Genomic DNA, 11,947 nt, shown 5'->3' on the forward strand with positions numbered 1-11,947 from the left:
TAGATTTAATACTCTCTTTTTCTTTTCAGAAAGGATCCACTCTGTTACGTTTAACTGAATGCATAAGGGCCCTTCTCCTGTGTATGGGTGCGGCCAGGATTGATGCTTCTGGCTCGAAGGAAAGGCAGTTCAGGCAACATAGAGAGCAAAGACAGCCAGAGGCCCACCAGTACCCTCCCCTCCCCTTTTCTTCCTGCCCAGAACAAGGATGTGATGGCTGTGGTAGAGGCAGCCATTCTGTAACTTTGAGGCAACCCTGAGGATGGAGACCAAAACCTGAGGACTGCGTAGCACACCCACACTGCCTCCTCTGGACTTTTTTTTTTTTTTCCATTAGAGGAAAACAAACCCTTACTTGAGTCATTTTTTTCTCTATTACTGGTAGTCAAATACATTTCCTAACTGAAATATGAAACGCATACACACCCTCACTCACCAAGAGGCCCCAACACTGAAGAATGAGGCAGGACTCGCCAAAAATTTAAAGAGAAAAGGAACAGCAATAAAAGGCTATCGATCCCAGTTGCACTAAGAGAAATTCCAACTCAGAGATCGCAATTAAAATAATGGAGAGGAAAACATCCCAAACCAAATTACCCATTTCGCTGATAAGAAAGGCGCTTTATTGTGACCCAGGGGACTGCTTTGGGAGCTACAAATTGAGCAAAGGACTTCGGGCAAGTATTTTATAAAAATCATTCTTAAAGAAATGTAGCCTGTGGGCAAAACTGAAAATGGCAGGACAGAGAGAGAGAGAGAGAGAGAGAGAGCGCGCGAGCGAGCGAGCGAGAGAGCGCTTTCTCTGATTTTAGGAACGCAGAAGCTTCAGGGAGGAAATGCAAATCACTGGAGCATTATTCTCTAATTTATTACTAACGGTTCTTAATAACTAAGGGGCAATGCTGGGTCTCCAGTTGGCTGAAATGATCCGAAATTGCTTGCTGCAGTTATACTAACTAAATATAATTTGACACTAAATAACCATCCCAGATATACAGCTTTCCACACAGTCTCTCATTGCAAAGGAAAAACTAAGCCATAACATTAATAAACAGAATAATCCAATTAAGTGTCTTTCCATTTGGGAACTATTTAGAATTGAGAGCTTATCAGGATAGTGAGATAGGCCAAAACAATTCAGTGTTTACCGACTCAAAACATCAGGGCGTTTATTGTAAGAAAATTTTTTTGTTATTTTAAAATGAGTGTTTAATCAGTCTGAATGGCTCTGTAGTGACCTTCATCACTGTAAATTGTTCCTAGATATAATGCCTAATTTCCCATAAATAGATTTACTCATAATTTAATATTCAATACAAGCACCTTTTTCTATGCTCAGAGTATGTTTATAAACATACTTTTTTTTTTTTTAACCATGTATAATCATCATCTGTGGTATCTGCCTGCAAGTACAGAAATACACAGGAGGAAATCTGCCCAACAGAGGAACTGGGGCCACCTGATGATCCAATGAATGTACTCTGAGCTGTGAGCCCAAGGACAGCAGGTATTTGATACATGTTTGTTGAATGAATGAGTTACCTCAGCTTTGTCAGAGAAGGTATTTTCCAAGCATGCGGGTGAATAAAGCCTGGGCTGGTTCCTCCAGGCTGAATTTTCACAGGGCAAGTAGTGGCACGTCTAGCCCTCAAATCAAGGTACAATCACATTCTCCAGGAAAAGCCTCCACTTTTCTCCACTCCCCAGAGAAGCCTGTATCACATCCTTTGGCCAGGATACCTTCGGAGATTCTTTCTATTAAAGCAAGGGTTACATGGATGGCCTTCTCTACATACAGAGATGGGGCTGACCCCCAGGGGGACTCTGAAGACAAAACTGAAGAACATTTAAGCCATACTTACTGCTGGTGGAGGACATGTGGCTGTAGTCAGACCTGAAACACAAAACCTTAGTATTAGTAGGATTAGACATTATTTTTCTCTCCAAGTGATCTCTTCAAAGTTGAATTTTAAACAGTCAGTGGTAAGTAGCATTTAACTGATAACGAAATGCCACAAATTAAAAACTCTCATGCTGCGGACTGTCTTGTGCAGAATCAAGTTATGTCTGGATTTGAAAGCACAACTTTAAAGGCATTCTAGAAATCCGGGGTCCTTCATATGGGCTCTGTGAGTCTCCCAGATGGGAGACCAGATGGGTCCCGAACCATCTAAATTTACTGGTAAATTTTTGAGTGGAAGCTTATTTTCTCGGAGAGAACGCTCAAAGTTTTCAGCAGACTCTCAAGGGGTTCATGACTCCCACAAAAGGTTAAACCACTGCAAAAGGTTAAACCCTTGAAATGTCAGCACCACCCCTCAGGGAAATGTTTCTTTGCTGATGTAAGCAGAGGCGAGGTGGACCCTGGGGAGAAGGGACCCTGGCTGGGAGGGCTTCCACATTCAAGGCCTGGTTGACCATCAGGTAACACACAAGCACAGTGATGGTTGATTTCAGTTCCATCTAGGAAGAAATCCTGCTAGATATTAGAGTAACAGGATGTGGGCCGTGATCTGGAAAGGGAAAAGGCAGGGTTAGGGCCGGGGTGAAATAAGCCATCAGTTTGTATGCTGAAAAATCAGCCGCTGGCATTCGGCCTCTGTGAGAATGGGAATGCGGCCAAGAACGTGTCTGCTTAATCTCTGCTAAGCTTCTGCTCCACTTGTGTGGCTCTTAAACCGTCCCTCTCTGGCAACGTACATGGTATAGAAGCTATTGGTTTTCTCCCCCACAGTGTCCCCAAGTCATTCTTGGTAGGAAATTAAGCTCTCAGGCATGGAGGAGTTTATTCTACCAAGGTGGTAGTTAGGGGACATAGTTATGCAAATAAAGTGGTTAATTATGTTTAATTTTATAGATATACACTCCTTTTATTTACTTAGTCTCAGGCTGCCTTTCTTGAATTATCCAATTTTTACTCCATTGAGCTTCTTACCACATTAAAAGGATATATACAAAACTTTCTTAAAAAGTCATAAAAAGCATGCCTCTCACTAATTCAAACAACCTACATCTCCCACACAAAACCATGCACCGACTTATTGCTAGAGGAACAAAATGGAAGAAAAACAGCATGTGACTTTCTCTTTTCAAATGAAATACTTTAGTTGTCACAGAGTCACTGAATTTCAAAACTGGAAAGAATAACAACTACTCACATTTGCATATCCCTTTATATACTACAAACTGCCTCCACGGAGATCTCATCCAATTTTTTATATCATTGATTAGGAAACTAAAGTGATAGTAGCTGTAAGGAGACCAGGAGGTGAGGCTTGAACTAGGCAGGTAGAGCGGTGGTAAGGAAGGAGTTAGAAGGGAGAAGGGATTGGATAGAGCCCGGAGACATGCTGGCTAAGGGAAAAGGCAGAGGAGATGGAGGGAGAGAAAATGAGAGAGGAGAGTCAGGGACCAAGCACATTCTGAAATGCAGGATTTGTAACCCCAGTGTTGGTGCGTTAAATTCTTTCTGGAACCAGGCAGGACAATACTTAGAAATGTAACTGTACATATATGCAATGAAAGCTCAACCAACATCCACTGTGGGAGATGCAACAGCAAAACAATTCCATTACAATATGATCATCCTAAGAAGGCCAGGCTTCAAAGAAATTGCATGACAATTCCAATAAAACATTCAGTAAGAATGTGCAATCGTATTTATTTTATTTTTAAAATTCTGTCAGTATTTTCAGCTAGGATCTTCCAAATACTCTTGAAGCATATGGGTTTCGCATATGCATACATTTTAAAGATCTGCATACAGATGGATACCTATGTAGAATGAAATTTACATTCGAAACATATTCCAAGAATCTTAAAGTGCAACGGGGGTATTTTAGGGCAGGTGCTGGCATAACGGATGCCCCTGCCACGAATCTCTCCATATTTCTCATGATGGAAAGCGCCGCCCAGGTCAGGCCTGCCAAATGGTCAGTCTTCTGTCACTCTCGCCCTGCTCCAATTCCTTCCTCACGCAGCAGCCAATCTTTGCAAGGCACAAATCTGATCATGTCCCTCTCTGGATGACGTTCAAGCTCGACAGTGCACAACAGCGCACCCCTCTTTCTATGACTGATGGCCTCTGCCCAGCTCTGTAGTCTCATCCATCACCCCAACTTCCACCCCTACCCACCATCAAAACAGAAATCAAACAGAAAGAAAAGTCACCTAAAACTTCACATTACTCTCCAGCCTCTGGTCCTGGTGACGTAATTTGTACTCAGTTGCCGTAACGATGGAGATACAATTTTAAACTGCTCTTTTCACTAAACTCCATCATAAAATGCTGCTACATGGTTTCTGTAACTATAATTTTAGATAAGGTGATGTACTATCATTTAGTCGACCATTTCCCTTTTGTTGGCTATGATTGTTCCCGATTGTTCACTTCTGCAAAGCACATGGTGATGAGAAATTTATAAACACAGCTTGGTATTTAATTTCCTTGGAAAAATTATCATGATGGGGAATGGGGGCTGAGTCAAGGTATGAAGACTTTTATAGTTCTTAAAATACATTCCAAATAACCCCAAAAGGTTATTTACTAGAAATAGGGCTGGTGAAAGACAAGCTGTAAAGCTTGAAAAAACTGTATGCATAAATAGGTTCAAACAATTTCAGATACTGAGTATGGTTCTCCGGAGGGATGTGTACTCCCAGCTTTTTTGGGTAGGAGGAAGCAAGCTGCAGGGTACCTGTCTTGGGAATTTTGCTTATTGGTCTCACATCCTAAGAACTTATCCAGCTGGCTCTGAATGAGACATTCAGCTTTGCCAGAATGAAGCGTGCAAGGTGAATCCACAAATTTGAGGATGAAAAATTTGTGGACACATGATACAGATGAGCAGAATAATACAAGGATTATATATACTCACATGCCTGACACATAGAGTAAACGCATTTTCAAACATCACATTTATTTAGTATCTGTGCCAATAATGAACAGAAAGTAGGATGTGGTCCCTTGACTGTACTTCAGTTATACGTATAGGGGTTAAATATAAAGGGGTCTGCACTCAAGATAGTTTTCCACCGTCAGCAGCCTACTTGCCAATTTTGATATTTATAGAAAATGGATACCTTCCTAAATTCTCTTTTCCAGGGAAATCCTGGGATAAGAACTGACCTTGGCATTTCAGTAAAACACCAGCTCACTGCACCACGGACCTCATCTGTTAACTCCCAGTCCATTGAATTAGACGCCATGGTAATTTAGAACTATCTAGCTCCACCTTGAACGCAAAGACAACAGAGTACCTAATAGATCATCTTGTCTTCTATGCAACATTTCCCCATCTAAAACTCTTTAAGCCTGTCCCCTTTAAAAATGGATTCTACCTATTCCTTTCCATCCACCTGTTTATAAACTCTAGACCTGTGAACTGTTTATCACTGAAATCACAGTGACGCATCCGTTGGAGTTCACCCAAAGATAAAGAGCATGGTGTGACCCCATGTTTTCAGAAGCTCAGTGACAGCTGCCACAGACGTGGAGATCCGCTAATGCCAGGTCAAACTTCTGAATGAAAATAATCCATCAGCTATGGTTATATTGAAAGACTGGCTTAGAGGCCAAATCTGGGAGACAGCACTAATGCAACACCCATTGGAAAACATTCATCTTAGCCTTTTGTTTGGGTTTACAAAACACTGCCTGTCCCTCTGTTAAGAGACTCTGTTTCTTAAGACAGTTGACCATGGTCAGTAGCCAACTTGCCAGTTTCTTCTAACAGCAAGTACATAGAAGCACAAGGCTTGTTTTCAAGTGGATCTGGAAAGTGGGCGTTTCAAAATGACATCAACCGCCACAGAAGAATGCTAGTTTGCGTTCAATCTTAGCCTGTATTGCTGGGGGCGTCAGACAGCAAAGGTAGCATTTCGAGCAAAAGAAAACGTCTGAGCAGAAAACAAGAATTAATTCCAGACCAAATAGCTCTTTGAAAGGCAACTTCACTAGGCAGGAGGTGTGCTGGAGACGCAAGCTGCGAGCTAGGCCACTAACTAGCCACGCGCCCTCTGAAACCTCCATTTCCTCATCTTCAAAATAAAAATAATGATCAGATTGAGGCATGTGCTGTACCCTTTCAGATGTTCTGAACAGTAATCAAGTTGCTTAAGGCATTTAAAAGCATCAGAGCCTCTACTGTGATGCGTAACAAAGAACATATGGTCTTGAGTGCACCTGGAGAGGTACATTTTTATTCATATAAAACTCTAAGTTTACCATTTGGAGTGTTTCATAAGAAATAATAATGTACTGAGGGTTTACTTATGCCAGGCACTGTTCTCTGGGCTTTAAGTGTCTAGACCCATTTAATCCTCACAACCACCCTATGAGGTGAGTACTAGTACTATCGTCATCCCCATCTTACAAAGGAGAAAGCTGAGGGCAGGGAGAGGGTAAGTAACTGGCTCAAGGTTCCACAATTCCTAGGTGGAGGAGCCAGAATTTGAACCCCAGCAGGCTGGCTCTGTGGACTGTAACTTTCAAAGGGATCAGCACAGTCTGTCTACTGGCAGTGGAATCCACGAAGGTTCTTGGAAGCACTTCCGATATGCTGCTGAAAGGACCAGTCATCAGCTCAAGCAACAGCCGCACATCTCCCTTGCTCCTATGTTCTGTTCACCCCAGCCTAGCAACAGTCCCTCTCCCCCAAACCCTGATGATCTCAACTACCCACTGTCTCTCTCCGCCTGCCCCCAGGTGGGTGAACACTGCTGCAGGAAAAGCAATGGCAAGGTAGACTAGTACCTTCATATGTAATCACTAATCTTGACTGGGGTCTCACTCACCATCGCCCGGAACAACAGTGTCAAGTCTCCATTCTCCTGGGGGACGGGGGGCTGCATTTGCACTGAACGGAAACCCATCTTCCCTTCTCTCCCACTGGGTGCAACAGGGATGTCCCTCCTCTTTCCAAAGCCAATCTGTCCACGTGACCTGAAGTCCACCTACCTGCACATTTTCAGAAAGCTGACATTACAGATATCCGTTTTTCTCCTGCGTAGTTATCATTCCCCATTTACAGAATCCCTTCAATAAATGCTCATGCATTTATTGCCCAATTCATGCCTACGTTTAAGAAATCCTTCCCTCATCCCACTCTCCCCTCCAGCTACTGTCACTTCTCACCCCTCCCTTTCCCAGACAAAGGGCTCCAGCCACCTCCTCCTCCACTACTCCTCCGCCTTTTCATCATCTCCCTTTAAAAAGAAGGGAGATGACTTCCTCATCCTGATTTACTTCTCAACAGCACAGCTGATCTCTTTCCTTTCTTCCCTTGGCTTCTAGGATATCACCTTCTTCCTTTTTTCATTTCATGCCTAATTTTTCTCAGCCTCCTTTATCAGCTCACCCTCCTTTACCTGACATTTAAATGCTGTAGTTTTTCAAGGCTGGTCTTAAATAGTACCTGCTTCCCAGATTTGTTGAAGGATTAAATGAATTAATGAAACATGTGAGTCTTAGAATGGTACCTGGCACATAGTAAACGCCAGGCTCGTGTCTGCTATGAACTTTAGTGGATCGAATCCACTCCTAGGGCTTCAATTGCCATTTTTAGGCTGACGGTTCCCAACTGCAGTCCTCCTGTCTGACCTCCTCTCTAGGTAGATTACTCGACTGCTGACTCATCATCTTTACTTGGCTGTCTCCCAATACTTCAAACGCAGCATGATGAACATGAAACTTACACCCTGCCCAAACGTGGTTTGGAGGGGATCACAGGCTACTCTGAGAATCTGATGAAAAACGGTATCTTAGAAAACTTCACAAAGCCCATCATTCTGCATGCAACTTAAAGCAATTCATGCACCCAAATTAAGGCTCCCTGTCTGAGTGGATGTGTCACTTGAGCTGACTCTTGAAAGAAGAGTAGAGTTTCACCTGGCCGACAGGCGTGCCAGGTGGAGAAGGGCCTAGGGGCAAAGAGGGCGGCTTGACAAGGTGAGGAATTGGAAGAAACCCAGCTGATGTGGTTATATGCAGGGTGCAGGGACGAGCCTGCCAAGTGACAAGGCCAGAGAGAGAGAGGGGTGGGGACCCCATGAACACTGGGGCTTGTAGGCCATGCTAAACCCTTCACGCTTTATAGATGACAGAACCACTAAAAGTTTGCAAGGCAGAGAGACATGATCCGATTTGCGTTTTTAAAAATAATGATAACACACACATACGGAGCAAGCTTTCTTCATGCTTTCTACACAATCTCGACAGGTAGCTGTATGGAAGCTGGAGAGGGTAAGAGGTGGCAAGCTCTGGAAAAGCAGGGAAACTGAACGGTTTTTTAATACGTAATCTCAACTTTAAGGGATATATGAATATGCAGCAAATACAAGACTGAGAAGCATTCACTGAAACCATCTCATTTAAATGCACGCCACTTGACCTTTAGCTTAAGAATGCTACGGAAGCAATAAGAATTCTTCAAACAATTCTGTCCTGTTAACTTACACACTTAGAGACAGCGAGGCGTCAGCAGCTCAGCACGCCCCTCCCAGGAGCCCCGACAGCTGTCATGCTGTTCGTTGGGATCCTGGGGTGATGACACTCCCGGGTCAGGGCTTTCTCTCCGTTTCTCCGAGAGAGCCCTGGCATAAAAGATCCGTTTCAGGTGAGCTCTGCACATTGAAAACCAATGGACCCGCCGGTGCTTTATTTAACCCAGCTGAAAATGACCCGATTACTTTTGTTTTGTTTCTTCTACTCCTGTTCAGCTAACTGGGGCGGGGCGGGGGTAGGTGGGGGAAGCCAAGGATCTTCAATTAAAGTTGATAAATGCCCCACATACAAAGCGTGGGAGAAAGCACAGGAGTTCAGTATTTGGAGTCAGGTTACAACACTGCAGTGTAACAGGGTTCTGTAGCGAACCATCAATGATCACAAGTGCGGATAACAGGGAAAGCCCATTGCAGGGTAATTGTTTGGGGGCAGTAAACTCCTGGATTTCGGTTCCAGTGGATAGAGGCTGTAAGGAAGGGTGGGGTTGGGCAGGCGGGGGGGGGGGCTGCCTAGGGAGCCTTTCTCCGGGTCAGGTGTGACCCTAGGTCTATTCTGGGCCTGGACTCTCTTCCTGTCCTCTCAGGGTTGCCAAATCCTTAGATCTATGTCTAAATCTCCCCAGCCTTCTTGGAATGAGGATTTCTGTGTTCTGGGCAGCTCCAGCCCTCCCCCTGGGTTACTGCAGATAGGCAAAGACACCCTTTCCTTCTGGGTCGGTACCCGCATCCTGGATGTAGTGCTGACTCTGCACCGGGAAGTCCTCTAGAGACAGGGGCTGGGCGGAAGGCTTTACAATGACGTTCGTCTCCTAAAAGACATTCAGTCTTTTGTCCCACTCAGGAAAACAGTGTTGCTCGGAGAGGGTTAATTAGTCTCCAAAGGTTTGGACTAATTGTTTGAGTCCGCCGAAGAGAAGAGGACATTTTTAAAAATAAGCAAGGCTAGATCATAGCACCATCTTCATCCCACCTGTGCCCAAGGCAAGCGGCTCCAGCTGGGACAGGTGCGCTCAGAAGTGAGGAAGCTCGGCGGGGCAGTGGAGGAGCTGGGGATGGCGTCTTGGCAAGCACAATAAAGCCATAAAATGAAAAACGCCATCCTCTTAGAAGACTTCTGAAAGACTCTTAGGTCTCACGTGTCCTACCCGCTTTACCTTTTCTCCCCACCCCCAGACCCCCATCCTGGACTCCAGGGGGTTCCGGAGCAACAATAAGAAAGTCCTCGCGGAAGGTGGAAACAAGTGCAAGAGCATCCCTTGTCTCTCTAACGGTGATACCGGGGGACACTGCATTTGCCCGGCACTCCGCATCAGCTCAGTGATGACGGAGGGCAAGAGGGTCTGGGGTGGTGTGGGCTGCGTGGGGTTACTCTGAACCTTGAGTTCTTCCACTTTTCTGCCCTCCAGGGTGGGGCCCGCCCTGACCGGGGAAGCCACGGACCCCGCCGCTCTGCCCTCAGGGCCGGCCCAGCAAAGAGCGGGCTCGCCACAGCCCCTCCGGTTTCCCCAGGGGACCCGGCAGGAGAAACGGTCCCCGCAGCCGCGTCCCGCCGAAGCGACTCCGGCGCGGGGTCCAGGAAGGTCCCGGGCCGGGAAGAGCCGCCGCGCAACTCGGAGAGTGGCCCCCGCCCACTGCCCGGCCCGCGCCGCTCACCCTCCGGTCTCTGCGCCCGAGTCCACGCAGTCATCCTCCTCGCCGCTACCCGCCTTGGGGTCCATGGCGCGTTCCCCGCCGCGCTCCGCTCGCGGGCGCCGGCGTGACCCGGGACGCGCTCCCTCCGGGCCGCCCAGCGCAGCCCGGACCAGCCCGAGCTGGCTGGGCTCCCTCTGAGCGTCTCACGGCCCGGGATCCGGCAAACAACTCAGGAGCCACCCCGCGCCGCGCCCTCTCCTGGCCGCGCCCAGCCAGGCCCCCGGGGCTGCTCCCGCCCCGCCCCTCGCCGCTCGGCCTTGCAAGCGTGTGCGCGCGCAAGAGGGTGAGTGCACGGAGCGCGTGTGCGCGCGGGGGTGTGCACGTGAGCCAGGGTATGTGCGTACGCAAGAGGGCGTGTGCACGCGGTGTGAGCGCGCGCGGGGGGATGTGTGCAGAATATGTGCGCGCGCAAGAAAGTGTGTGCATGTGCGCGAGGGTAGGTGCGCGCGCAAGAGGGTGTGTGCTCCGGCTGTGAGTCTGTGCGCGAGCTCGCGTGAGCCCGCGTGTTGCACGCCTATGAGTGATGTGAATGCATGAGTGGGCGAGGTCTGTGTGGTCGTGCGCACTTGTCTTTGTGGTTCGCTGTGGGTTGGTATGTATTTGTATGTGCACGCTTCTGGGTGTCTGCTGACCGCGTGTTCCCGTCTGTGCTTTGTGACCGCGTGTGATGTGTGAGTGAGCCGTCCCTCTCCCCTGGGCCCACAGTCCCAGAATTCAGAATCCTAGGGATTGCCCGGAGGTTCCTCAGCCCCAGCGTCGCGAGTCCCACCGAGAAACCCCCGGCCGCACGGTGAAAGCAAGGAGGAATCAGTTCTACTTCTGGACCAGTTAGAACATCTAGGTGTTTTCGTACAGTTCCCTCAGAATTGCCAACAGTGAATTCATTATCACCTTTCTTAGCACAGGTCTGAGTGGCTTCCCACCACCAACGTGCCAGTTTACAATTGGTGTCATGCATTCTTTTGCTAGTTAAAAAAAAAAAAAAAGCCTTTAAAAATAACTTAAAGACCATTGCAGGCACCTGCATTCAGGGGTTGTTGTTGTAAGGGGATAATGGATGTTTGTAAAGTACCCCACTCAGCACCTGGGGTGAGTTAACGATCACCGTTGGAGGGCCTCACCGCCTCTTAGTAGGGTGAGGCTGGATGGAACTTGGGGGCAGGGAGAATCAAAACAGTTTGGATTTAATTCTGACAGCCCTGTCCAAGCCACTGGAAGGCACTCATTTCTTCTTTCTTCTGTTTTAAAGCAAGTTATCTAACCTCTTTGAGCCTTTATTTACTTATCTGTAAGATGGGACTATTGATATCTACCCTAGAGCCTGTTGTGAATTTAATGAGATCATACATAAAAATACATAGCATTGGTCCTGATACATGCTAAGCACTAGTACCAGGCAGCTATCATTACTTTTAAAGCATGAGCTAGCTACATTCCCAGTCTCAATTTGCAAAGCAGTGACAAGTGGTATCACTGAAGGGGAATCCATTGTCTTTCCTCTCTCCCTCTCCCCTCCCTTCTGTTCTTTCTTCCTACTTACCTAAATGTCACTCCTTTTGATTCTTATCTTAATTAAATTACATAAAAGAGAAATCCAACTAAACAAAAGAAGAATAGACATGCAATCTCATCATCAAGAAAAAACACAGGTAAATATGCCAACCCCAAATCTTAACTGAATTGTCCTTACTGAGCATAAAATTCCTTGCACACAAAACAGAAATGGATATATTATACTCAATTTGTGCTCATT

At 46.5% G+C, this 11,947-nt stretch overlaps 1 protein-coding gene across 3 annotated transcripts in view; it reads right to left on the reverse strand.

Moving 5' to 3' along the window:
* The window catches only part of FAM124A (family with sequence similarity 124 member A), a 111,164-nt gene extending 100,826 nt beyond the window's left edge, over positions 1–10,338 (reverse strand). For 2 of the 3 annotated variants that reach the window (XM_059995907.1, XM_059995905.1), the window contains exons 1-2: positions 10,156–10,338; positions 1,863–1,894 (exon numbers count right to left, since the gene is read on the reverse strand). In XM_059995907.1, the coding sequence (XP_059851890.1) occupies positions 1,863–1,894; positions 10,156–10,220 (97 nt within the window). In that variant the 5' untranslated portion in view covers positions 10,221–10,338. Of the gene's footprint in view, positions 1–1,862; positions 1,895–8,455; positions 8,564–10,155 lie in introns of those variants that run through there. The other variant, XM_059995906.1, reaches the window with a different exon arrangement.
* Positions 10,339–11,947: the final 1,609 nt, after the last annotated feature.

The sequence above is a fragment of the Delphinus delphis genome, chromosome 18, assembly GCF_949987515.2.
Source record: "Delphinus delphis chromosome 18, mDelDel1.2, whole genome shotgun sequence".
In the NCBI taxonomy this organism is placed as follows: domain Eukaryota; kingdom Metazoa; phylum Chordata; class Mammalia; order Artiodactyla; family Delphinidae; genus Delphinus; species Delphinus delphis.